This window comes from Carettochelys insculpta, chromosome 2, assembly GCF_033958435.1.
Source record: "Carettochelys insculpta isolate YL-2023 chromosome 2, ASM3395843v1, whole genome shotgun sequence".
Taxonomy (NCBI): domain Eukaryota; kingdom Metazoa; phylum Chordata; order Testudines; family Carettochelyidae; genus Carettochelys; species Carettochelys insculpta.
In genome coordinates this window covers 226373941-226398873 of record NC_134138.1, presented here as the reverse complement: position 1 = coordinate 226398873, position 24933 = coordinate 226373941, and the positions used below count along the sequence as shown (strand labels likewise).

Here is a 24933-nt window from a genome sequence, read left to right as displayed (position 1 = left end):
AAGAGAAATAACCTGATCTCCGTAAAGCCATACCTACATACAGAAAAGGGGAACTTCAGCAGTATATCACCACTTCTTGGCTCTAAAAATAACATTCAGAAAACTCATTTTCTCTTTGCATAGCGTACATAGAATACTGCCATCCCGATTTGGTATTTGCAGTGTTGTACGTAACTATGTTAATCCCAGGACAGGAGAGAGACAAGGTGGATGAGGTAACAGCTTTTACTGGACCAGATTCTGTTGGTGAGCGAGATTATTTTTCAAGCCACACAGAGCTCAGAAGAAACGCTCAAAAGCCATGTCTCTCTCCCTGACAGAAGCCTTCACCCACCTCCTCTATCTGATTTGGTAATATTATCCACACCTAGAATTGTCTGTTCCACCCAAGCAAATAAATCAGCTATGAGTGGAATAAATGGCTATTGGCTCTTCCCATATAGTCCTGACTCATGCCATGTGACTGGAACCAGTTGTTACAGATCAGTCTCTTATGTATTCTCTTGTCTATTGCACTTTGATTACTCAAAATCGAAAATAAGGCCAGAGGTGATCAGTGTTCCTGGTAAGCTGAGTGCTTGGGCAGCCACCCAGGAGAGTTTCATATGATACCCAGTGGGATCTGCAGAGTGCTCACGGCTGGCAGCAGGCATTTCCACTGGTGGTGCACATCCACACATGCCTTGGCGCACACAAATTTTATTCCACACATTGATGAAAAAAATTAGAGGAACATTGCAGGTGACTCTTTAGCCAACATATGAAAAGGAATGGAAGACCTATAATACTGGGCCAAATCTACAGCCAATGTAAACTGTTTTAGCTCCACTGACTTCAATGCAAATATGCTGAATTACACAAACTGAGAATCTGGTCTCAAATCAGACCACTTAATTTTTCCATTTTCCTTTATTTCCTGCTTTTCTTCCAAGCTTTATGTTAAGAAACACAATCCCATTATACGCTTGATCTTCCCTGTGGCAAAGATCTCTAGGCTTTTCCCATAGAACTTCTCACCCTGATGTCCAAATGTAGGCAAACAAACTGAAGTCCTGCTGGTATGAGGTTGGTGAAAATTTTACAAACTAGCTGCAGTTATCACCCTGCTGCATTTTGTATCAGGATAGACAATTGAGATGGAAATCTGTATGGTCTGATAACTTACTACTGTGAATGTAATCATATTTCTCTGCCTTCATCCCAGTCTCCATAACTGTAAACAGTTTGTCTGAGAATATTTCCTGGTGGCTAATATCTTGTGACCATGTAAGAAAAGACTTTGTCATAGCACATAGAAGCAAGGGGGGCAGATAAACTGGGAGGAGTAACCAAGGCAAGTGTCTCTGATTCCTTAGGTCTGCTCTCTGGTGGTTTTAAATATTGGTATTAACATGCAGCTAAGCTAATTTTTATGGGTGGATTGAATGCATAATTGTGATTTATTAATCAAATTGTTAATGTAGGTATAAAATACTCCAAAGGTAAAACCAACCAACACCAAAACAATTCCTTGGATCAAGAGAAAATTGTATAAAAAGGCATTGCTATAACATATTCAATTCCTCACACTTCACTTGTCTTTGGTATGGCATTAAAAATGTTTTACTCAGCTGTCTAGATTTAGATTAAAGCTGTCAAATAATTAATTACCATCATAGCAGCAATTGATATCACTCAGATTAACTGTAGTTTAAAATCTGATTATGGACAGTTTTGTTCTTCAAATTTTAAAGAACAATATGTACAATTAAGGATCAAATTCACATCTTATCAAATACTAAGTAGCTCATATAACACATTTCATGAATCTGTTTCAAAATGCTTTACAAAAGAAGTCAGGATCGTTATCTCCATTTCACAGATTAGGAAATTGAAGCTGAAAAAAGTGGCTTGATCAAGGTCACTTAGCAGGGCAGTTGCAGAGCTGAGGCTCTCATCCAGGTCTCTTCAGTTTCCCGCATGCTGTCTGCTGGGCTGCAGTGCACATCACTGAAGTCTTTGAGCACTGCGCTGGGGAGAAGAGTTCACTCTTCGGCTGCATCTATACTACGAGATAAAATCGAATTTTAAGTCATTTAGCCTGATTTTTCCAAGCGCCTGTCCTCACTGTAAATTCTATAAGCTTGATTTATGGAGCACTAAAATCGACATAGTATCTAAACTGTAAAATCGTAGTAACCTGACAGGTGTAGCATTCAGTTAGAATTTAAAATTCCAAATGAAGGGTATTGAGAAAGCACCGTGTCTTAAAATCAAATTCATTAGCCTCCAGACATTTTCCGTATGTGCTGCACAGTGCCCCACAGTTCTTTGCTCTGGCCTCTTCCATCTCCATTGCTCTCTGGTGTGGAGGGATTAGGCAACAGGAAGATCATTACAATTTGGCACCTGGAAGCCTGTGGCTGTAAAGTCATGAGGCTGAAAAATCTTCTTTCTTCTTCTTTGCTGGTAGCATGGCTGTGGGTTCTGTGGTTCCGTGTATACCCCTGCTAGCTGCCTTTTTTCTCCTGTGATGCCTGGCACCAGCTGCTGCCCACCCACAGCATGCGGCAGTTAGGTTGTGAGTGGGGGTTGTGCTTGTGTGATAGGACAAGAAACTTCTCTTCAGCCACTTACATGTTGTCCTGCCCCCCACATCCCCTCTTTTCCCTTCCCGAGAGGGGCCATGCCTTTTGGAACTTTCCCTTGCCCACACCACGTGGTAGCTAGTCTGTGGGTGGTGGTTGTGCTTGGACGAGAAACTTTTCAGCCCCTTACCTTTTGTCCGGATCCCCACATTCCCTCCCTTTCCTCTCCCTGGAGGCACCACATAGTCTGGAACATTCCTACACTCAGCCGCATGATGTGGCTTGACCTGGAACCAGTAAAAGAACATGCTCTGCAAGGTGCCAGGCAGCTTGTGCATGGTGAGAGTTACGATTTTGGGGGGGCGGGCTGTAGTCTGGGTTCTTTTAGCCACCTGGGGGATGTCTCCCTCAGCAGTCACAATTTTCAGGGGCTGGTTGTAGCTGGGGTCTTTTATCTGCCCGGGGGACGTCTCCCTTGGCGGTCATGATTTTAGGTCAATGGAAGAAACTATTTTGTCAATAAAGTGGCTGTTGTCTGGGGTCAAATTTTTCATATGGACTTTATCAAAGGCCAAAGGGGCTGGCTTCAGTAGGGAGCCTTTTAGCCACTGGGGGGAAGTCTCCCTTGGAGGACATGATTTTCAGGGCTGGGTGTAGCTGGGGGTCTTTTAGCTGTCCGGGGGATGTCTCCCTTGGTGGACACGATTTTAGGTCAATGGGAAGAAAACACTGTGCCATAAGAGTGGCTGCCCTCTGGGACCAAATTTTTTAAAAGGGCTTTATCAAAGGCCAAAGGGGCTGGCTTTATTTGGGGTTCTTTTAGCCGCCCCGAGCCGTAACTGTTTCAGTGATTCATTCAAGCTTCAGTGTAGCAACCACGAATACTTAAACATAAGGGCCTTCTTTTGCAAGGGGGCTAAATCCAGATTCAAGTTCCTGCATAATAAAAGGGTCTCCATGGGCTGTCATGATTTTTGTGGCTGTCAAAAGTCTGCCGTCTTTTAGCCGCCCTGAGCTGTTACTGATGCATCTTTCAAATTTCAGTGTAGCACCCCTGTCTACTTAGAGTCTTCTTTCCCTGGAGACCTAAATCCATACCCAAGCCCAAAAGAAAGCCTAAGCATGCTGCTCAAAGGGGCAGGTAAATGGTGTGTCTCTGTGGGCAGTCTCAGTTTTCAGGGCTATCAAATGTCACGATTTTCAGGTGCTGGCCATAGCCAGGGGTCTTTTAGCTGCCCCGAGCTATACATGTTTCAATGAACGCAATGTAGTAGCTATACAATTACCACAGGTGTTGAAGTAAGGCTTGCGGCAGGGAATATTCTTGTCTTGAGGGTCTTTTTGGGGAGGCCCAAACCTGGCTGTAGTCTGGGGTCTTTTAGTCACCCCGAGCTGTAACTGTGAATGATTCATTTGAATTTCAGTCTAGCACCTGTGTCTACTTAAATATACTTAACATGGCAGGGGAAAGAGGGGAATGAAATATGGGAAGATTTCATCATATACCCATATCTACTTGCGGGGCCAGAATGCTATGGGGCTCAGGGAACAGTGAGATAGGTTCCTACAATACACTGCTGCAGCACTTGATTTAAGCTCAATTTAAGTTACTCGTGTGTGGTAGCAGTTAGTCGATTTTATGGAGAGCATGTGGGAAAGTGAAGATACTCAAAATCAAATGGATAGAAGCCAGTGTTAAGAAATCGACTTCAATAAAATTGATTTATCTCGTAATGTAGACACAGCCTTTTATATGGGTTAAATCAAGAGTAACTCCTTTGATCTCCAGGGTTACCTTTGATCCACAACAATGTAACCAAGCGCAGAAATTGGCCAGTGTGTTGGGTTTTGGCCAAGTTCCCACCGTTTACATATTTGCCCCCTGTGAAGCAAACTGTGAAGTGTAACCTGTGCTCAGAAGAGGAAGAAAAAAAGAGGAAGCTCACGTAAATCTCTGAGTTTGGATTTGGACTGTGGAGCAGAGTGAAGAGGGAATGAGTCCAGTAGAACAAACCTCTCTGAAAAGCCTAGCATGACCACTGTCTTAATTCCTCTTTCTCTTTCTTCAAATATTATTTCACTTTACCTTCTAGATTTATCCAGTGAGTTGTTCTTCCTTGTTCTGTGACAAAACAACAACCTGCCTACCTAATAGTTCCCCATTAGACTCCGACAAAGGCTCACATCCCCCTGTCTGATCTGATTTGTTTTTTCCTCTTTTGATAAGTACTGTTGCTACTGCGCCATTTCCACCTTGCTGAATAGAACTTGTCAGCTCTGGTCCTCCCTCTTACTGGGACCCCACTCTTTAAATACCCCTCTGAAGCCACCCCCCCGACTCATGCATCTGCTGAAGTGGGTCTTTGCCCACGAAAGCTTATGTTTCAAAATATCTGTTAGTCTATTAGGTGCCACAAGACTTGTTGTTCTCAAAGCCACAGACTAACACTGCTACCTCTCTGATATATATAGTATGTGATTCAATGCCCCCTCCCTCCCCCAAAGCCAGGCACCCCCAGCCTTCCTGCTGAAACCCAAACCTCTTTCCATCCCACAGAGCCAGGCACCCCCAGCTCCCCCGCCCTAACTCAATGCCAGCGACTCACTGGAGCTGCTGCTGCCACCACCACCACGAGTTTCTCTCTCAAAGTCGGGGGAGCATGTACAGAGCAGTGGTAAGTACTCCTGGCATGCAGCTGAGAGCAGGAGCCGCATTTCTTTGCTCAAAGAGCCACATGTGGCTCGAGAGCCATGGGTTGGTCACCCCAATACAGAGTATAGACTGTGGTGCAAGTAATCTAATAAATGTGGCAGTGAAGTAATAGTACTAATGGTGCTTTTACTAATAAACTAATAGATAACAAATTACCCATTAAGGCAAATTTATGTAAATGAACTAAAAGTCATATTCTGCTACCCGTACTCACACAGAGCAGCAACTTACTGTGAGAGTACTCCTATTGGATTCAATCTTGAATTAATTGGCTAACATTGTATGAGCATATTTAACCTTGCTTGTGCAGGAGCAAGCGTGTTGTCAGTGTTCACCAAAATATGCACATCCTTACTGATACCATTGCTGCTATGCACCTGCAACTGAGAGCAGTATTTGACCTGCCATTTGAAAATTTGAAATAGACAGATCAGTTTGAATAGAAAGATGTAACATTTGGTTTCCGTTAAGTTAGAGAATTCAACTGAGTCTTACCTATGTGAGTATATCTTTATCTCTACATGCAGAAGCAGGTACTCGAGATGTGCGTGTAGCCAGACATGAACCCCCCATTTGGCCTTTTCTTCCTCTCCCCCCGCAACTGGGAGAGACAGAGAGAGAAATAAGCAGGGGAGACAGGTAGCCTTTGATGTCCTGGGAACGCAGGTGTGCTGTCTTGCCCAGCCTCTCTACTATGCACAAAAACCAGACAGTGAATGGGCTAGCTAATGGCCACCCTTCTGGCTGATCTCGGTGATTGACACGCCTGATCACTTCCCCAGGAAGAACAGGGAACCCCCGCCCATCACCTCCAAAGGTGCCCAATTGTCCACAATTCACAGGTGCAAATTGAGCCTTGCATCTTCCCTGGGAAACCTGGGGTTCAAAAACATTCCTCCCGATTGGCCACTTGAGACCAGGAAGGAGCCTCCGTGACAGAAGGGGTATAAAGGGGTTTGGCAGCCCACCCCCCTTTGAGTTTCAATCACCTATACCTGCTGGCCAGGTCTGGAATTAACTCCCGAGCCTGGGGACGCCTGGTTTGTATCTACTTCTTCCCGAGGGATTGAGAGAAAGATTCTGGGTCACACCAGGTCTAGGAGGCAGGGGTAAGAATTACACCTGTATTATACTTCTTTCCTATAGGAATTGAGGGAAAGACTCTGGTTCCACCAGGTCTACGAGGCAGGGGTGAAAATCACTCCTGCAACATGCCTTTCTTGTGTACACATTAATTGTATTAGTGTAAGCTAGCTAGTTTGTCTAAAACTTTTCTTAAGTTAAATTGTGTTGTTTCCCCTTTAAAAACCACGAGTACTAACTTGTACTTTAATCATTTGTCTTAGTTAAATTGTTTCTATCTTTGTATAAATAAAAGGTAACTGTTAAAGCCTCTCTAAGTGTAATTTTCCTCTTGCTGCTGTACCCGAACTAAACACAAACCAAAGAACCCAGCCTGCCCTGGCTGCTTAGCGTAGCTGCTGGTGTGGCATCACCCCCTTTGCCCCACCAGACCTTTAGCTGGCACCTGGGCATCAGCTCACAGTGGGTCTGTCCTAGAGTAGGCTGGTTTGCTTTTCACCTTTGGGTGAAGACACTTTCCAGTGGAACGACAGCCAAGAGATTAAATCCATTTTAAATTCATGTCGATATGGAGACTGCACCAAGTAATGTCAACACTGGCATGGGATAGCTGACATGAAGAAAAGGCTTGCCTACACTCCTTACACTGGGTAAATCAGTGGAAGTGCAAGGAAGAGTCGATACAGATAGGAAGTACATAATCTAAGGGCATGTCTTCACTACCCGTAAGATCGACCCAGTCAGGATTGATCTTCAGAAATTCGATTTCGCGTGTCTGGTAGGGATGCACAAAATCGAACTGTCCAGGTTTGATAGTCGACTCCTGTACTCCTCAATATTGCGAGGAGTAAGGGAGATCAATGGGAGAGTTTCTCCCATTTACCTCCCACTGTGACGATGGCCAGGTAAGTCAATTGTAGATAAGTTGATTCCAGCTATGCAATCGCTGTAGCTAGAATTGTGTATCTACAATCAATTTTGAAGGTCTAGTGCAGATCTGGTCCAAATGGGAGGTAGATAAGCCTGAAGCATTGTTCAACATGTTAGAGGATGTCATATTGAAACTGAATGTGGTTGAATCTGTTGGCCTAACCTGGTTTTTACCTTGTTTCAAATGATTTGGTGTCCCTTTGGAACTGCCCAGTGAAGAAAATGATGAGATGATATATGCCCAAGAGGAAAGCACTTTAGTCTGAGTCATAGTGTGGGTTTACTCAAGGACAAAGAGAGAGGCACCCTAAAGTAACAAATGCCATCCACGGTTCTTCTTGTATTACAGAGACTATCCATATAGATATAGACATAGATAGATAGATATGGATCACTGGGCCAAGCTGAACAGACCTGCTGATGGGTAAGAGGACAAAGGGGAAAGTTGCACACTCTTAAATCTTTCAAGGAATGAAAGGTTGGGTATAGGAACTGTCCTAGATGAGGAGAAACCTTTGCATCGGAACAGGGGCTGGCAACCACAATAGCAAGAAGAGTAATTTTTTTTCCAATTTGGCCTATTACTATTCTATTTTCTCACACTTTATATGAGTGTTTGTACCACTGTTTTCCTGACTTTCAATTCTGAAACTTCTACCTCTCTCTGGAGGATGTTAGGGGGAGTTATCCAATGTTTTGAGATCACATATAGTTTACTAGTTAGATATGAAAACAAAAAAGCAGTCATGTAGCACTTTAAAGACTAACAAAATAATTTATGAGGTGATGAGCTTTCGTGGGACAGACCCACTTCTTCAGATCACAGCCTTACGAAAGCTCATCACCTCATAAATTACTTTGTTAGTCTTTAAAGTGCTACGTGACTGCTTTTTTGTTTTGATAGAATGAAGACTGACACGGCTATCTCTCTGTCACTATTTAGATATGAGTTCATTTTTGGGGCTGTTAGACCTTCGCTGTTTATCAAAAATAACCAGGAGGGATTTTTTTCACTTTGCAGTTACAGCATCAGGAGCCACAAAGAAGTCCTTAAAGAGCCACATGCAGCTCCAGAGCCACAGGTTGCAGACTCATGCCTTAGAACAACAGAGGGGAAGAGACGTATGGGCTGCCTTTCTGGGCATCTTGAATAAACAGAGTCCTGCAACAAGACAAAGCTGTAAGAACTCTATGAACTTAGACAAGAGCTGCTCACAACATCAGCCCAAATGTGATAATAATTATAGAAGCAAACAGAGCAGCATGATTCATGACTCAGTGGTATTTTGCTTTCCTGGCTTCTTTATTTATTTTCTTAACCTAAGTCATTGCCACTCTTTGTAACAGTAGCCAAAAGCCTGAACGATTCCTCCCTGGGCTCTTTAACACATAGAAACCTGCACTGGTTTTCCCCAGCATTACTCGGCGGAGATGGGAGGTGCAAAATCCCCCCTTGAGCATTGGCCAGAAGCCAGGCGGTGTGCTGCACACCACAGGAAGGCTTTGCATGTGCTGAGTGGGCAGCAGACGTCCCCTTCCCCCCAAAAGTAAACTCCTACCAAATGCAGCAACAGTTCCCCCAGGGATGCTGGGGCTGGGCATGCAGAGGGCGTGGCTGCAGCCCTCCCCCCCAGGCTGGAAGGGGTTTCCCTTATAGCCAAGGTTTCTAGTTTGGTTCAGCAGCTCTCAGCACGCCCGGCATCGCTCCCCCACAGGGGGCAGACAGGGGCCTGCAAGCTCTGGCTCCTATCCCGGCCCGAGCAAACAGGCTCAGCGCTTGGGTGCTCCTCAGAGGCTCGCCTGTTCTCCAGCCCAGGCAGCGCTCCCCGCCCAGCCGTGGCGCCAAGGCCCCGCCCCGGAGCTGCTCTGGGTCAATCGGGTTCGCTCTATAAAGCCGGAGGCTCGACCGGGTAGCTGCGGCTCGGGCGCGGAGCGGCTGCCGAAGTTTGCCCGCGCGACTCCCGCCCCGCGGCTGCTGTCCCCGCGCGGCGCGGTTCGGCGCTGACAGCCGGCCGGAGCATGGCCCACGAGCTGTACCACAAGGAGTTCGCCCACGCCGGCCAGAAGAGCGGCCTGCAGATCTGGCGGATCGAGAAGCTGGACCTGGTGCCGGTGCCGGAGAAGTTGCACGGCAACTTCTACGTGGGGGACGCGTACCTGGTGCTGCACACGCTGAAGAGGAGCAGTGCCACCTTCTACAGGCTGCACTACTGGCTCGGTACGGGCGGCGCGGGGACGAGGCACAGAGCTCTCGGCTGCGGGGCCCTTCAGTGCCGAGGGGTCGTGAGGTCTCCCGGCACGCGCCGCGGCAAAGGCTCTTGCAGCACGTGGAGGAGGGGGCGGGCGGGCATTTGGACGTGGCGGAGGTGCTGAACCTGGGCCTGCTCCCTGGGGCCGGTGGAAAACGGGGGCCCCAGCTGGGGCTGTGCCCTTCTCTGCCAGGCTGCCTCAGGGGAAGCACTAGGCTGTCTAAACTACAGAGCTCCTTCCAAAGAAGGGCTTCTTTGGAAAGAGTGAGTCCACACACACACAAAATGATCTACTCTTTGGAAAGAACCAGTCAGGGATAAAAAAAAAAATCAGGTGCCATGACGAGTGTCCTTTCAAAAGGAGGGCCTTGCGGTGCGTCCGCACACGTTTCCTTTTGAAAGGGGATGCTCTTCCTGAAACGGGAAAGGAAGAGTGATTTCAAAAGGAGCCCTGCTTTCTTTCAATGTACTTTCAAAAGGATGCTTTTTGTGTGTAGACGCTCCGTGAGATCTTTCGAAAGAGCCCCCTTCTTTTGAAAAAAACTTTTGAAAGAACTTGCTAATGTAGATGCAGCTTCAAAGTAGCACTTGCTGGCTGTTTTGGTACTGTCCTTGCTAGATGTATGGCCAAAGCTGGGCGGAATTCACGTGTCCCATGATCTAAGGTTATGTTTGTGGCACAACAAAACCTAAATTGTTAAGTTGGGGATGGGTAAATTAAACGCGTTCTCAGTTAAAGCAATGACACTGGGGCCGCATCAAACAGGATCCAGCTAGTGTAGGTGTGGCTTGTTGTGAAGGTGACTGGCTACCATGTGCTTGGAGCCAGATTGCTTTTGAGCTTACTATTTCTGGAGTTTAGGCAGAGGGAGGGGGGAAAGGTTTGGTGAGGTCAGAGTTGGTTGAATCAAGCAGAATCCAGGGAGTGAAAACTTGGCACCACAGCAGTCAAGTGGGAGTTTTGCCTGTAATGTCAGGGAGCACATCTACACGAGAAGCCTCTGTCAACAGAAGTGACTGTTGGAAGGGGTTTCCCAGTAAAACTTCTGTTGACAGATTGCATCTATACGTAAATGTGGACTTAAAGAGCAATCCACTCTGTCAACAGAGGAGCCAAACTGCCCTGACCTCTCTTGACAGAATGGCTAACTGGATGCTCAGCAAACAGGGCTGCCCTGTGAACAGAAAGTCCTGTCTGTTGACAAAAGGGTCCTGGGGCATCTACATGGCTGTTTTGTTGACAGAACACTGTCCAGAGAGGTGTTATACTTAAACAGGGAGAGGCATAATGCTGCCAGTGGATGCACCAGATTTTGTCAACAAATTGTTGACAAAGCGTATTTGCTGTGTAGACACTCCACTTTTTTTTTTTTTAAGTACTGTTTTGCTGGGAAAAGCCACTCTTGCAGAAGTGGACAGGATTTCATCCCAGCTGTAGGATCTAGGTGTTGGAAGTGCTGTTGACTGGGATGTGTGAGGGGCTAAAATTGTTTGTAGAGTTGGCTTCTATTTGAAGGATACAATTTGGGAACAAAAATTAACTGGATGTGGCCAGATCTCTCTCTCCTCTCTCCATGTTAACAAATCTGCAGTCTAAGCGCTGCTTTTTCCTACAGCAAGTATAACTGCTGGCATTCACGTCTGTCAATTCCACTTTCTCCTCTAGCAAAGGGTTTAGAATGAAAATAGGAGACGACACTGTTAGAGAAACAACCTTCATTCCATGTGTCCATCCAGGGCATTGAGGTTTTCCCATCTTGGCCACCAAAGGATTGTCTGAGTTTGCCAGTTACTTGTGCACCTGCTGAAAAAGTTCTACTGTGTTTTCCACAGTCCCAAGTTCTATGTTTGTTTGAATCACAGATGCAACTCAATGCAGTCAGGTAAAATCAGTGTTAATATTACAGGTTGAAGCTCTCTTGCCCAGCACCCTTGGGACCTAACTGGTCCCGGACCAATGAATTTGCTGGACAATGGGAGGTCTGTATTGTCTACCACTTCTGCTGTTCACTGGGCTCTTAGAAGACATTTAGGGCGTAAATTACAGTTAAATAACAGCACAGAACACTGAGGCAGGACTGGTGGCTGTACATAAACTTTATGGGACCGCGGGAAACTTGGCCACATCCATGACAAGTCCAGCTAACTATATCATAAGGGATTACAGATATTGCCGAATGAGGGAGTTCTGGATTAGAGAAGTTCAACCTTTATTACCAAGAATTAATAAAACTTAGTGTCTGCAGCTTTATTTTGCGTGGATTCTAAATGTAATGATTGCATATAAGGAAGAAAAAATGACCACCATTTTGGATACATTTGATCTGGGACTCCTTTGGAGGAGATTCCAGAGCAAAGGGGTGGAGCATTTGTTATTCACATGGGCTAAGGTTACACTGATGTGAACTGCTAGCAGCAGTATGCGAATAGGCTCTCATCTGCATATTTGCTCACTGGCAGACGCTGCCACTGGCATAAAAAAAGCTGTGTAAATGTGGTTATGCTGGCAAACCCGCTCCCCCATTTTGGTGGCAGCCTCTTACGCCTGTTTAAAAACCGGGTATAAGAGGCTGCCGACAAAGTGGGGGTTTTCTGGCAGAACCATGTTTGCACAGCTTTGTTTGTGCTGTTGGCAGGATCTTCTGGTGAGCAAATATGCAAATTAACATCCATTTGCATTTTTGAGACTGCCAATTTGCATACTGCTGCCGGCAGTTCACATCAGTATAACCTTAGCCATGCAGATGTTTGTGGAAATCATACTGCCCCCACCCCCAGATTAACTTCTATCCAATCAGAAATGAGAAGTGCATTCTGCATGGGGTACTAGACATCATAAATATCTGCCAGAACTATTATGAGTTGCACTGAAGGAATAATTGGCTTTTGCAGTAAAAAATTGGCTTGTTTTGAACCACATCTGAAACTTTTATCTTGCAAAAATGAAAAACCAGAAAGTTATTTGGGTCAAATAAAATGTTTGTGTCGCCAGTTCAACAAATCGGTATTTTGGGGCTGTAACAATTTTCTGAATTTGATCCTAATTCACCAATATTTTTGGGCACCCCAGTATGCTTTTAGCAGACATGCTATTTTCCAAAACTTGTTTACCTGCTCTAGTTAGACGGAGTACATTTGGGCAAATACTCCACTATGCTTCCGGTACTAGAGCAGTGCTGGACACCCTGTGGACTGTGTGCGTCCTACTGTGGTTCCACCTATGGCCTGTGGACCCCTGATTGCCCCCCCCCTTTCCATGTGCCTCTGGTACACTTCCTTCCTCCTCCCCCTCCCTCCCAGCACTTTTAGAGCAACACCAATTGCCTGACTATGCGCCATTCCCACTCCTCCCCATCCCTGTTTGTGGCTGTTCCAGTTCTGAGAGGGAGTGGGAGGAGCCGGGATGGAACATGAATCAGACAATTTGTGGTGCTCCAAAAGTGCTGTGAGGGAGGGGAAGGAGTAGAGAATTGCAGGGGTCTGGTGCACAAGAGGCTCAGGGAGTGGTGGGATCGCAGGTGGAACCCCAGCAGGCGATGGGCTGCTGAGGCCCACTGAGGTGAAGGAGAACCACTCACCATTCACAGTTGCCCATCACTGCACTTGCTAGAGTGTGGTCATTGGCATCTTTACCAGGTAATTCTGTATTTTGTATTACTTCATTGCCGCTAGGATGGCCAAAGCATAGTAGACCCTTTACTGTTAAAGATGCAGAAGAAAATTCTTTCTGCCTTAGGGATTACAATTGAGTCTCTCCGGTCTCGTTGCTTTTGCTGAAACTGGTCAGCACAGCTACCTCTCAATTCTCATTTAAATTTCAGACATTCTCAATATTGTTCTAGCTACGTCACACCTAACCATGTGTGTCCTGTTTTGTCAAACTTCACCAAATGTAGGAAGCCAATTTTGTCTGCACTGAGATGATCCTGTGGAAAGAGTGGAGAAATTTTTATTTTCAATTAAAATGGAAAACAGATGAACACTTAGCACAAATCACATTGTGGTTTTTCCCTGTAAAAGCTTGTCGCCCAACTAACATGTATGCTGACACCCATATGCTCTAGATGACCTCAAATAGTGTAGGTCCATTTCCTTTTTGCAAGTGAACATTGGACAGCAATGTGCACTTACGTTTTAGCTGTTCCCCCACATTAGCTATTTTGAGTTTCTGGACAAAAGGAAATGCTCTCCTGAGGTTTAACTAAACAGAGTCCAATTTAATAGCAACAGAAGACCTTGGAGGAGATCTTCAAAGACCCAAACAGTAATTAAGTGCTGAAATTCCTTGACTTTCAATGGATGTTTGGCAGTTAATGTCGTGTTTGTCTTGGAACAGGGGTGAGCAATGAAAAGGTGGCAGCCTGCCAGGGTTAGTCCTTGGTGGTTCACCATTGCTATATTTATATGCGCCTTTGTGCATATCTGGTGATCATAGTTCACATTGGTGTGGATCTCTGTTCATGGCCAGTGGGAGCAGCAGGAAGCAGCATGGACCAGCACACCCTTCCTACGCTTCCACTGGCCGCTAAGAGTGATCCGTGACTCTCTTGATCAGTGGTTTGATTAAAAGCCAAACTGGTTATAGTTTATATTTAATTTTTTGGGTTTTCAAATGCTTGAGGAGTTTCCCTTGGTGGGTGAGTTGGTAGAAATGCTTCTATAGTTAATTTTACAAATGGAGAGACCTTAATCATAATCATCTTTTTGGTCCTGTGAATGCTACGCTGCAGATGAAATGCGCTGCGGTACTCTAGATTTGCTTCCCTTCGTTGGGTAAAGCCTGAAGCAAGATTTGTAGATGGCAGGGATGGAATCCCCAATGAGGGGGATATTGCTGAACACCCAGAATGTGTTTGAAAATGAAAGTCAGTTTAGGCTGTATGTCACCTCTCATTCAAATCAGTATCAAAACACCCTTTGACTTTGATGAGGTCAGCATAGGACCCACCCACCTTCTTCCCCTGTTCTGGAAGATGCCTGTGGGCCATGCGTCTGCGCGTGTATTTTGGAGTCTGGAAGAACTTCTTCTGGACTCTGAACCATTTGCCCATATGCTAATGAGATGTGGGAAATTTACATCCGTACCTCATTAGCATCATCTGGACAGCTCATTCCCATGCTGCTACGGAAAGAAGTGGCACATGTAGACACAGCCTATAAGTGGCCCAGGAGCCTCTGTATGGGGTTGTGAACTACACTCAGTAGATATGTGGGTTACATTCAATGCTGTGGACTGTATAGGCAGAGTCCTGTTTAAGGTATTAACCATCAAATCATGCCCCATTAGGACAGTGTTAAAGCCCTTGCGTGCTCACTGGACTTATCTATTAACTCATCATTTTATTTTTTAGAATATTACCTACCAGTTGCTGAGTTCCTGAGTCCTGCTGCTTCTATGTGGTTTTTGTGGCAGTGAGCTGATTTCATGACTTCATAGTTTTAATATTCTGGGTTCTTAGTTATCTGGCATATTTGTAGTCTGTTATCAGGATGTCACTGTCCTGGTGACCATCTTTGCCAGGATTGCCTTGCCTCTGGTTTTTCATGTTTTAGTTTTAGAGCCCATTTTGTCTTCCCAGAGATGAATTATCAATACAAAAATGGATGAGCCAGAATCAGCTGAGGTAAATTCCTTGGGCCTGATTGTTTTCTCACTCATTTGTGTTTTAATGGAGCCATTTCTGGCATATGTAAGTGTGTTAGGTTGACCAGGTGTCCAGTTTTCAACCAGAAGAATTTGGTAGAAAACCTTGGAAGGGGCAGGGCAGAGACATGGCCTCAGAAAAGGGGTCAGGCTAGGGTGTTTGGTTTTGTGTTATTAGAAAGTTGGCAACTTTACTGTGTGTACAGGTGGAATCAGTCTCACTAACTTCCATGGAGTTTGAGTTGTGTACATTAGGCTGAATTTATCTGATATTTAGTGTAATAAACATATAGCAATTTTATTGTGAGGCTTGGTATAGAAATGGATTCTTATCTATAACATGATTTTAGGGCCTTTGTCCTCGGAATCTGGACCCTATGGTGGGATTACATGCTATAAACCTGAAGTAAGTTCCTTGCCAAAATTAATATCCACAAATTAATCTTTCAAAGCAATTTTAAACAGTTGCTCAGTGATTGCCTATGATAATTTTTAACCAGTAGCCTGTCTAAGCCTATGCTACTTAGAGGTTTAACATTTCTGGCCTTGCCTTTTGTGCTGGGTCACTAGTTTAAACCTCACCTGTTAATTTCCAGGTACTAGATCAGCTAGTATCTCTGTACTTTGGGATCAAGGTGTCAGGGTTCTAGGTTTTCAGGGTTTGTTCTACTGTCCAAAACCACAGTCATCTCACTGAAGAAGTCTTTCCTTTTGACTGGCATGTTTTCTTCAAGGATTTTAGCTCTCTGATGTCTGGCTTTCTCTGGTCTACAGCTGCTTCCGTGAAGTCAGGCAGCTATATTATTCCACCCTCCAGAGAGTATACTGAATATGTTATTGTTACTCATCCCTTTGATTCCTGGAGAACCAGTGTTTCCTCCATTTTAAAAGCAGCTCTAGCAATTCTTTTCTCCCACTTGAGTTGAACAAGCATTCTCTAACTCTTTGAAGCAGATTTGAGGGGCTAGTTAAGTGGCCATCCATAAGGAAAACATTCCCTAGCCCCCTTCCTTTCTTTACCTTTCCCTGTAAACACAGACTGGGTGGACAGATACTTGGCTTCCTGTGATATGACACTTGGCTGGAGCTTTAGCTCATCCTTCATCTTTTCCCTTCTTTGCAACCCATGAAAGATGTCCTGGCATAGACTGCCTGGAGCCTGGTGCTGGAAATAATTTAGTTTTGTCACTTTTCATCTACCTAGGGCTGTCAACGTTCTGACTTCAGAACACTGTTGCTCTTCCCTGTCCCTTCTCCAAGGACTGCCCCTGTTCACTTCATCCCTCTCCCTTCATTGCTCACTCTCCCCCACTCCCCACGCTTACTCAGTTGATCGATTTCACTGGGCTGGGGGTGCAGGCTCTGGGGTGGGTTTGAGAGGTTTGCAGTACAGGCAGTTCCAGGATGGGGGTGTGGCTGAGGTATTCAGAGTATGGGAGGAAACTCTAGGCTGGAGCAGGAGTTTGGGGTGTGGGAGGGAATGAGGGCTTTGGCTGGGGGTGGGGCCAAGGACTGGGTTTTGGGCTGGAGGAAGAGGCTCAGGGCTTGGGCTAAGGGGTTCAGAGTGTGGAAGGGGTTCAGTGACAAGGGGTTGGGTGCGGGAGAGGGTGAGGGATGCTTGGACATGAGGAAAAATTTCTTAACTGTCTGAGTGGTTACTGGAATAAATTGCCCACGATGGTTGCAGAATCTCCATCATAGGAATGCTTAAGAACAGGTTAGATAGACAGATAGCTAACAGGGATGATATAGATGGTGGTTGGCACAGGGGTGAGGGCAGGGAACTGGACTTGATGACCGCTTGAGTTCCCTTCTACTTCTAGTATTCTAAGATTCTGTGCTCTGCCTGATGCCAACTTCAGGTGGTACCTAGCCAGTGAGAACTGAGTAGCTGGTGTGTAGGGTGGCGTACGTGCTGTGGGCAAGGCAGCATGTGGAGAAACATACTGTTCAGATGCTTCTACCGCTCACTGTTTTGTGTATAAAGCCAGTATTGCATGTGGCTATGAAATAGTCTGGAAGGGAGTCTGTTTTTGTTGAATGTGTCAAAAGGAGGCTGGGATGGGTACCTTTTTTCAGAACCTCCTAGACAAACTGTTGTTCTGCTGACTGTAACCTTAAGATAGCATGCATCTGGTGACTGGGTCATGGAAAACTATTTGCAAAACAAAAATCACATCTTGTGACACTGAGGTAACTTGCTCAATGTGTGTAATATTTTCTTATTTTAGGAAAGGAATGCAGTCAGGATGAAAGCACAGCTGCAGCAATTTTCACTGTTCAAATGGATGACTATCTAGGTGGGAAACCTGTGCAGAGCAGAGAAATTCAAGGACATGAGTCTACTGACTTTGTTGGATATTTCAAAGGCGGGATTAAGTACAAGGTAAAAAATCAATTAGGAAAATATTTCTCTTAAAACGCAGCTGCCTCTCTCTCCCCCGCCTCCAAAAAAAAGGTGTGAAACATATCTTTGATTCTGGAACATGTTCTGCTTTCTGTCTAATTTAAATACAAAATAATCATATTAACAAAACTAATGACTCTTAGAATTTTTGAAAAATGAGAAACACAATTTTTTGTAAAGTTTTACTGGTTTTTGTTTTTAAAAAAAGGAACACCTCTGTAATAACTACATATGATTACATTCCACCATAGTTTCTCATAGAATCATAGAAGATTAAGGTTGGAGAAAGCTCAGGAGGTCCAGCCCTGACTCAAAGCAGGACCAACCCCAACTAAATAGCCTAGAAACCAGTAAGGAAAACACTATAGATTAGTGCCTTTCTCTGCAAATAGCATTGATTTCAAAGGCCGTATCTACATGAGCCCCAAACTTCGAAATGGCCATGCAAATGCCCATTTTGAAGTTTACTAATGAAGTGCTGAAATACACATTCAACGCCTCATTAGCATGCGGGCAGCCGTGGCACTTCGAAATTGATGCGGCTTGCCACTGCGCAGCTCATCCAGACGGGGCTCCTTTTCGAAAGGACCCCACCTGCTTCGAAGTCCCATTATTCCTAAGAGCAGATGGGAATAAAGGGATTTCGAAGTTGCCAGGGTCCTTTCGAAAAGGAGCCCCATTGGGACGAGTCGTGCAGCGGCGAGCCGCGTCAATTTCAAAGTGCCGCAGCCGCCCACATGCTAATGAAGTGCTGAATATGTATGTCAGTGCTTCATTAGTAAACTTCGAAATGGCCATTTGCATGGCCATTTTGAAGTTTTGAGCTAGTGTAGACACGGCCTAAGTGTGTACCAACTCATAAGTGCCACCATCCACTATTTCCCGGACCTGCTTGGGATATGAGAACGAACAGGTCTGTTCAAATAAGATTTCAACTTCTTAAGATTGCAAAGCTGCTCTCTTAAACCTCATTTGAGCCTGCAATCTTGGCACTTTTGACAGCTTGTGCAGAAGAAGATAGCATCAGTGACAGAGGAATGACTTCTGTTGCATTGGTTTGGGGCACTATCACTTTTGACCTCATACAGAAGCCTTTGTTGGAGGTGTATAAAAACAGTGTGGTAGATACTGAGAAGCTCTTTTTTGTTTTTTGCTTCAGAAAGTTTGTCTTCCATCCTATTTGGAGTGCTTTGCTCACACTGTTGCAGTGGATTTTTGTACATGTAGCAGAGCTGCCTGGAAAACAGCAAGCATTTTTCATGATGCTTTCATAGCAATTTCAACCAGCACCACTTTCGACTTCATTTCCAGTTGTAATGCTTCCAACAACAATACCTTATTGTCTGTGGTGTTTCCCTGTGCCATAACTCTTTAGTAGCTTGTCATACCCGCTGCTACAGAAATTTCCCTCTCATACTTTGGAGGGGTGGAAATATCTCTAGTCATTTAAAATATTGCTTTATTAACTGCTGCTTTAGGTCAGAAGCTGCACAGCTCCAGGAATAGCCCCATCACTTGCAGCTTACTCATAATTCTTCCTTTTGATTCCTCCTTGACCTGGAGACCAGACAGATCAGACCAGTAGTGATTTACTAGTCAGTTATCAGCCTTAGTGGCTACATCTACACTAGCCCCAAACTTCGAAATGGCCATGCAAATGGCCTTTTCGAAGTTTACTAATGAAGCCCTGAAATGCATATTCGGCGGTTCATTAGCATGTGGGCAGCCGCAGCACTTTGAAATTGACGCGCCTCGCTGCTGCGCAGCTCGTCCCGATGGGGCTCCTTTTCGAAAGGACCCCACCTACTTCGAAGTCCCCATGAGCAGATGGGAATAAGGGGACTTCGAAGTAGGTGGGGTCCTTTTGAAAAGGAGCACCGTCGGGACGAGCTGCGCAGCGGTGAGGTGCGTCAATTTCAAAGCACCGCGGCCGCCCACATGCTAATGAACCGCCAAATATGCATTTCAGGGCTTCATTAGTAAACTTCAAAATGGCCATTTGCATGGCCATTTCAAAGTTTGGGGCTAGTGTAGACACGGCCAGTCTGTGCTGGCTCAGGTACAGGGGCTACTAAGCAGAGGAACTGGCACCAGGGATCCATTAGGTCCCCAATTCTCCTTGACATTTGCTTGAGGAAGGAAGTGGATGGGTTTGGGCTCCCTTGTTAGGAATCTCCATTGCTTATTCACCTGTGTAGGCACATAGGCCAAATCAGTTTAACCTAAGGCAATACATTTAAACTCCACCATATCAAACCAGTGTTTTATTTTTCCTGCGGGGTTGGGATACTGCGTCAGATTGCTTCCTTGGTGTCCAGCATTCACAGGGAAATTACTCACAGAATTACCTTGGAATTCTCTCCTTCCCACACAGTACAGCTTTGGGAAAAAAGATCTCTTGAAATTAGAGGGCAGAAAATTCATTTGTAGCGCGGGCTGCTGGCAGTTCTGGAAAATCTGTGGGGAGGAAGGGGCAGAAGGGTTGGGAATCATTTCAGTCAAACTGCAGGTGACTTTTTTTCCACAAGAAAATCTGCTTGTTTCTGTGTTTAACGAAACAATAGCAGAACGTTTTGGGTTTTTTTGTCTGATTTAAAAAAAAAATAAAGGAAACTGAAAAATTCATTTTGAATAAAACTGTTTCAACTTTTAAAAAAAAATCCTTTAAATTCTTTTTCTGAAGAAATTGAGAAAAACCAGCACAAACTCTTAGATCATTTCAGTATTCCCAGATCTTCATTTTCTTTCACTTGCTAGCGTGGAGTTTTGCCGGCCTCTAGTAATCAGGGCAGAGGCCATATGTCTCCATACAGATTGCTCCTATCCCTATGGGATCCCTTATTGGTTTCTGCCCAGCCAGTCTGAGCTAGCACTACCTTATGCAGAGCCTACTCACAGGGTTGTGGGGAATTGTCATGAAGATAGCAGCTGGTGTCATTCTTTCCTTCCCTCACTCAGAGGGAACAGGGGAAGAGACTTAGGATGGGCATCAGTATCATTTTCTGTGGTATTTGCACACATTGGCATGTCTGAATTGCAACCACGTCCCCTCTGTTTGCAGAAGTACAGGGATTAATCTGATCGTTGCTTCTGTTTTTCAGCTGTGGTCAGTGTTGGTAATCCGAAGAAACATAGCTGGTCTAGTTTCTCAGTACCATTGTCAAAAGGAAGCCAAACATAACCAAAGTTTCCATCTCTCCTTTTTTTTTAAAGGCAGGTGGTGTTGCATCTGGATTTAAACATGTGGTCACTAATGACATGAGCGCACAAAGGCTTCTGCATATTAAAGGCCGGAGGGTAGTGAGAGCTACAGAGGTTCCTTTCAGCTGGGCCAGTTTCAACACAGGAGATTGCTTCATTGTTGACCTCGGAACTGTAAGTTGATAGAACTAAGGCTTTGAAAAATAGCAGCAACTTGCCTGCTGTGGCCTGAATGATGCTACAAACTGTATAACTAGTCTGTTACCAAATTCATGGTCCATTTTGGTCAATTTCGCAGCCATAGGATTTTTAAAATAATAAACTTCATGATTTCAGCTATTAAAAATTTGAAATTTCAGGGTGTTGTAATTAGAGGGGCCCTGACCCAAAAGGAAACTGCAGAGGGATTTCAAGGTTATTGTAGGGATGGGGTTGCACTACTGTTACCATCTATGTTGCTGCCTTCAGAGCTGGGCAGCTGGAGATCAGGTGCTGCTGGGTGGGAAGAACCACTGCCAGCAGCAGCATAGACATAAGGATGGCATGATATGGTATTACTACCCTTCTGTGCTGCTGCCTGGAGCGCTGGGCTCTGTCAGCAGCCACCACTGCATGTCACGTACGTGGCCCCAGACTGAAGGCAAAAAAGAGTGCCTTGACATGGTATTTCCACCATTAGTCCTGTCTTGCTGCTGTCAGGGAACTGCTTTTGGAGCTGGGCACCTGGCCAACAGCTATCACTCTCCAGCTGCCCGGCTCTGAAGGAAGAAGTAAGGTTGACAATACTGTGAACTTCCTCTCCCCACAAAATAAACTTCTGACCCTCTGCAACTCCCTTTTAGGTCAAGACCCCAATTTGAGAAACATGGGTCTTTCCTGTGAAATCTGTGAAAACATAGGTGAAAAGCATCCACAAGTGTGGATTTCACAGATGGAGCCAAGATTTCATGGTCCGTGACATGCTTTTCATGGCTGTAAATCTGGTAGGGCTCTGAATGTAACTCACCTTGTTACTGTCCCATAAACCGAATGAAAGACCTAAGCTGATGCAGTATCACATGAGGATATGAAGGTCCCATGATAAATGACTCACAAAGGCTAATTTAGAAAGTTAACTTTACTTCCTTTATTATTATCAGAGTAGTGTGTGAGCAGATTCTGATTTAGAACCCAGTCTTCCTACTCACTGAAAGTTCTGGGAGCGTAGACCTTGATATCACCATGATAGGGATTTTACTTAAATCATCGCCGGGCTGTCTACAATGACATCTGGGTCCCTTTTTGACTTTCCTGCCTTGCCAGGGTTATGTTTAAAGTGGCATTCTCCAGACTGTTTGGTGGTTTTGGTCTCCTATGTTCTGATCTCTTAGTAGGCACAATGCCTGATGGGTGAATATTGGCAAAGAAATATATTGAGGAATGATGGAACAGATTTTGCCCTAAATGCAATTTTTAATATTCATCATCTCTTTAAATTTATCTTTCATAAACAAGGCACTTGAAAAATAACCATGAAATGAACTGTTGCCATAACAAGCTTACAGTCAGTCTGAAGCAGTCGTACACTTGCAGTAGAATTGTGAGTCTGAGACCAGCTGTAATTCAGAAGACGTTGTAAGCAATGTTCACTTAGGGCTGAGACTGTTTAAGATTGATCCTTTGAAGAGACAGGAAAAGGAGATTATGAAAAACAGTTCTCTACCTTGAGGCTTGCAAGTGAAAATACATAGGCTGCCTTATTGGAGATATTTTCCTCTTTATATTACATAATTGCATAGGCATACACATGTACAGCTAAGATATGAAAAAGTAGTATGGTGTCCTCATTAATGTCAGAATTGTAGTGTGTTTTTTTATATTAAAACAAATTCCTGGGATGTAATCCACACTAGTTAAGCAAACTTAATTTACAACACCTGATGTTTAATTTGTGCAAACATAGTTAAGGTTTGATAACACATGAAAGAAAATAACTGGTATCTCCTCTTTGCAGCTAAGCAAGTCTTAATGTTAACATCTTAAAGGGAAGTGGTCAGCAACCGAAGCAATTTTGACAGCTAAGAGCTCCTTAAGCTATCAAAAAAGATCCACTCTAAACTCACATTAGTATATCTGACTAATTTTTTTACTCTGAAAAAGAATCCTATGCCTCTGCCTGGTATTCAGTTTTGAGTATGTGACATAGACCTGCTCCAACTGGGGAGGCTAGCTTAGATCCTGATCAGGTATGTTTGGTCTACACTTTGTATGGTTTCCTCCATTTCTTAATCAGGGAAGATTTGGGGGCATGTTGTTCACTCATTGGCTGTATTTTATCTGAAAGTTTTTCCAAAGTCCTTTGGCTATGATGCCTTCATAGCAGGGGTGGGGAACCATCTGGTGGTTTGCCTGGGTCTGGCCCTTGAGTCTGAACCCCAATTCCCATGGGCCAGAGTCAGGCAAGTCAGAGTCGGAGCCAGACCCTGGGCTCTGCCTGGCAGCGGGAGAAGCAGCTCTGGGATCTGCATGCCATCGCCACTCCTCCTCCTCCTCCTCCTCCTCCAGCTGTGGGAACAGAAGCACTGAAGCACGGTTGGGAGAGGCTTTTCTCCCAATACTGTGGTTGACCGGAGTTGAGGTCAACCAAAATGGTTCCCAAGAGTGGGCCACATCCTTTAGAGTGGTGTGGGAGGGCATCCCTTGCCAGCCAGCCATTGGCTGCCTAGAGGATGACTGAATAGAAGGAGTGGGATGCAGGAGGTTTCTGGAACACTGAAAGTGTACTAAACAAAACCAGCAGGCTCTCAGAGCAGGGAGGACAAATAGAAAGAGGGTATTTGTGTGCAGACATTTTATTCTTCCATGGATCTGTGTCTGATTTGTCTGAGTAAAGTAGGACATGTCCGTTTTCCGCGCCCCCCCCCCCCCCCCGCCAAGAAATTCTTTCATAAACAAGGGAATATACAGACGTTATCTGTCATGAGGCCCTCTAAAGGGTTACACAGTAAAACCAGGGGACCCAGGGGGGTGGAATTCTGGACATGTCATATTTAAGCAGTTGAAGAGACTCTGAGGGAGGGATGTTGGACTGAATAGCCACACATATCAGGGCAACATGGTTTGAGAAATGCACATGGGAGACACATGACTGGTCATTCTTATATTTTAAAAATGACACATTGGCTCTTAACCATTGTCCATCTAGCCCTGTATCCTGTCATCCAACAGCAGCCAGGACCAGATGCTTCTGAGGAAATGAACAGAATAGGGCAAGGCAGTCCCTTGTACAGTCCCAGATTCTGTCACTCAGAGGTTTAGCAACACCAGAGCATAGGGTTGCATCCTTGCCCATCTTTGATAATACAGTAATACAACTTTTATGCAGAGGTTGCATTCTCGCGCCACACCACCTAAGTCAAATTTTGCACAACTTGGGGAAACCAGGAAACTGACCAGCACAGCAGCGCTGGTCAATTTTCCAGCTCCTCTCAGTGGCTGCATCTAAGGGTCAGGATCTTGGCCTGCTGCCACTGACAGGAGTGGGGAAACTGACCTGCGCTGCAGCACTGGTCAGTTTCCCCACTCCAGTGGTTGTCAGGGAGGTGGTGTGGCTTCTGGCTGCCTGCCACTCACAGGAGTCAGGGAACTGACCACCTCTGCCGCACTGGTCAGTTTCCTGGCTCCCCTGAGTGGCAGGCAGCCCGGAGCCAGGTGCCAGCTCCCTGCCACTCAGTCACGTTAACCTGAGATTCATGCAACTTGAGTGTGCATATATCAGGATTCTACTGTAGTCAGAGTGGGACTGTCTTCCATGAATTTACCGAATTTTTTTAACCCAGTTCTACTTTTGGCCTTCTACATCCCATGGCAATTAGTTCCATAGACTGTTGTATAAAAAAAATATTTCCCTATGATTGTTGTTGCTAGACAGTATTGATCTCCATATTCTGCCAAATTCTCTCATACAGCATCAGTCAGGTCCTGAGAGTGCTGAATTAGAGAGGTTCAATGTGTAGTGTTAATGCCCCCTTTGCCCAGTTTTATGCAATCTTCAGTTGCATAGCTCATTAGTGTTTTTTTTTTTTTTTTGGCCTGAGTACCAGTATAATCTAAACCAGGCTTTTGGTTTCCTTCAAGACTTTTCAAAAGGCTGGTGCTGA

General features: G+C 45.0%; 1 protein-coding gene across 1 annotated transcript in view; it reads left to right on the top strand.

The window, feature by feature from the left end:
* Positions 1-9182: 9182 nt before the first annotated feature.
* Positions 9183-24933, top strand: part of SCIN (scinderin) — an 87672-nt gene continuing 71921 nt past the window's right edge. Inside the window, exons 1-3 of the mRNA XM_074984673.1 lie at positions 9183-9511; positions 17418-17572; positions 20807-20968. Coding sequence (XP_074840774.1) covers positions 9313-9511; positions 17418-17572; positions 20807-20968 — 516 coding nt within the window. The 5' untranslated portion in view covers positions 9183-9312. The remainder of the gene's footprint in view (positions 9512-17417; positions 17573-20806; positions 20969-24933) is intronic.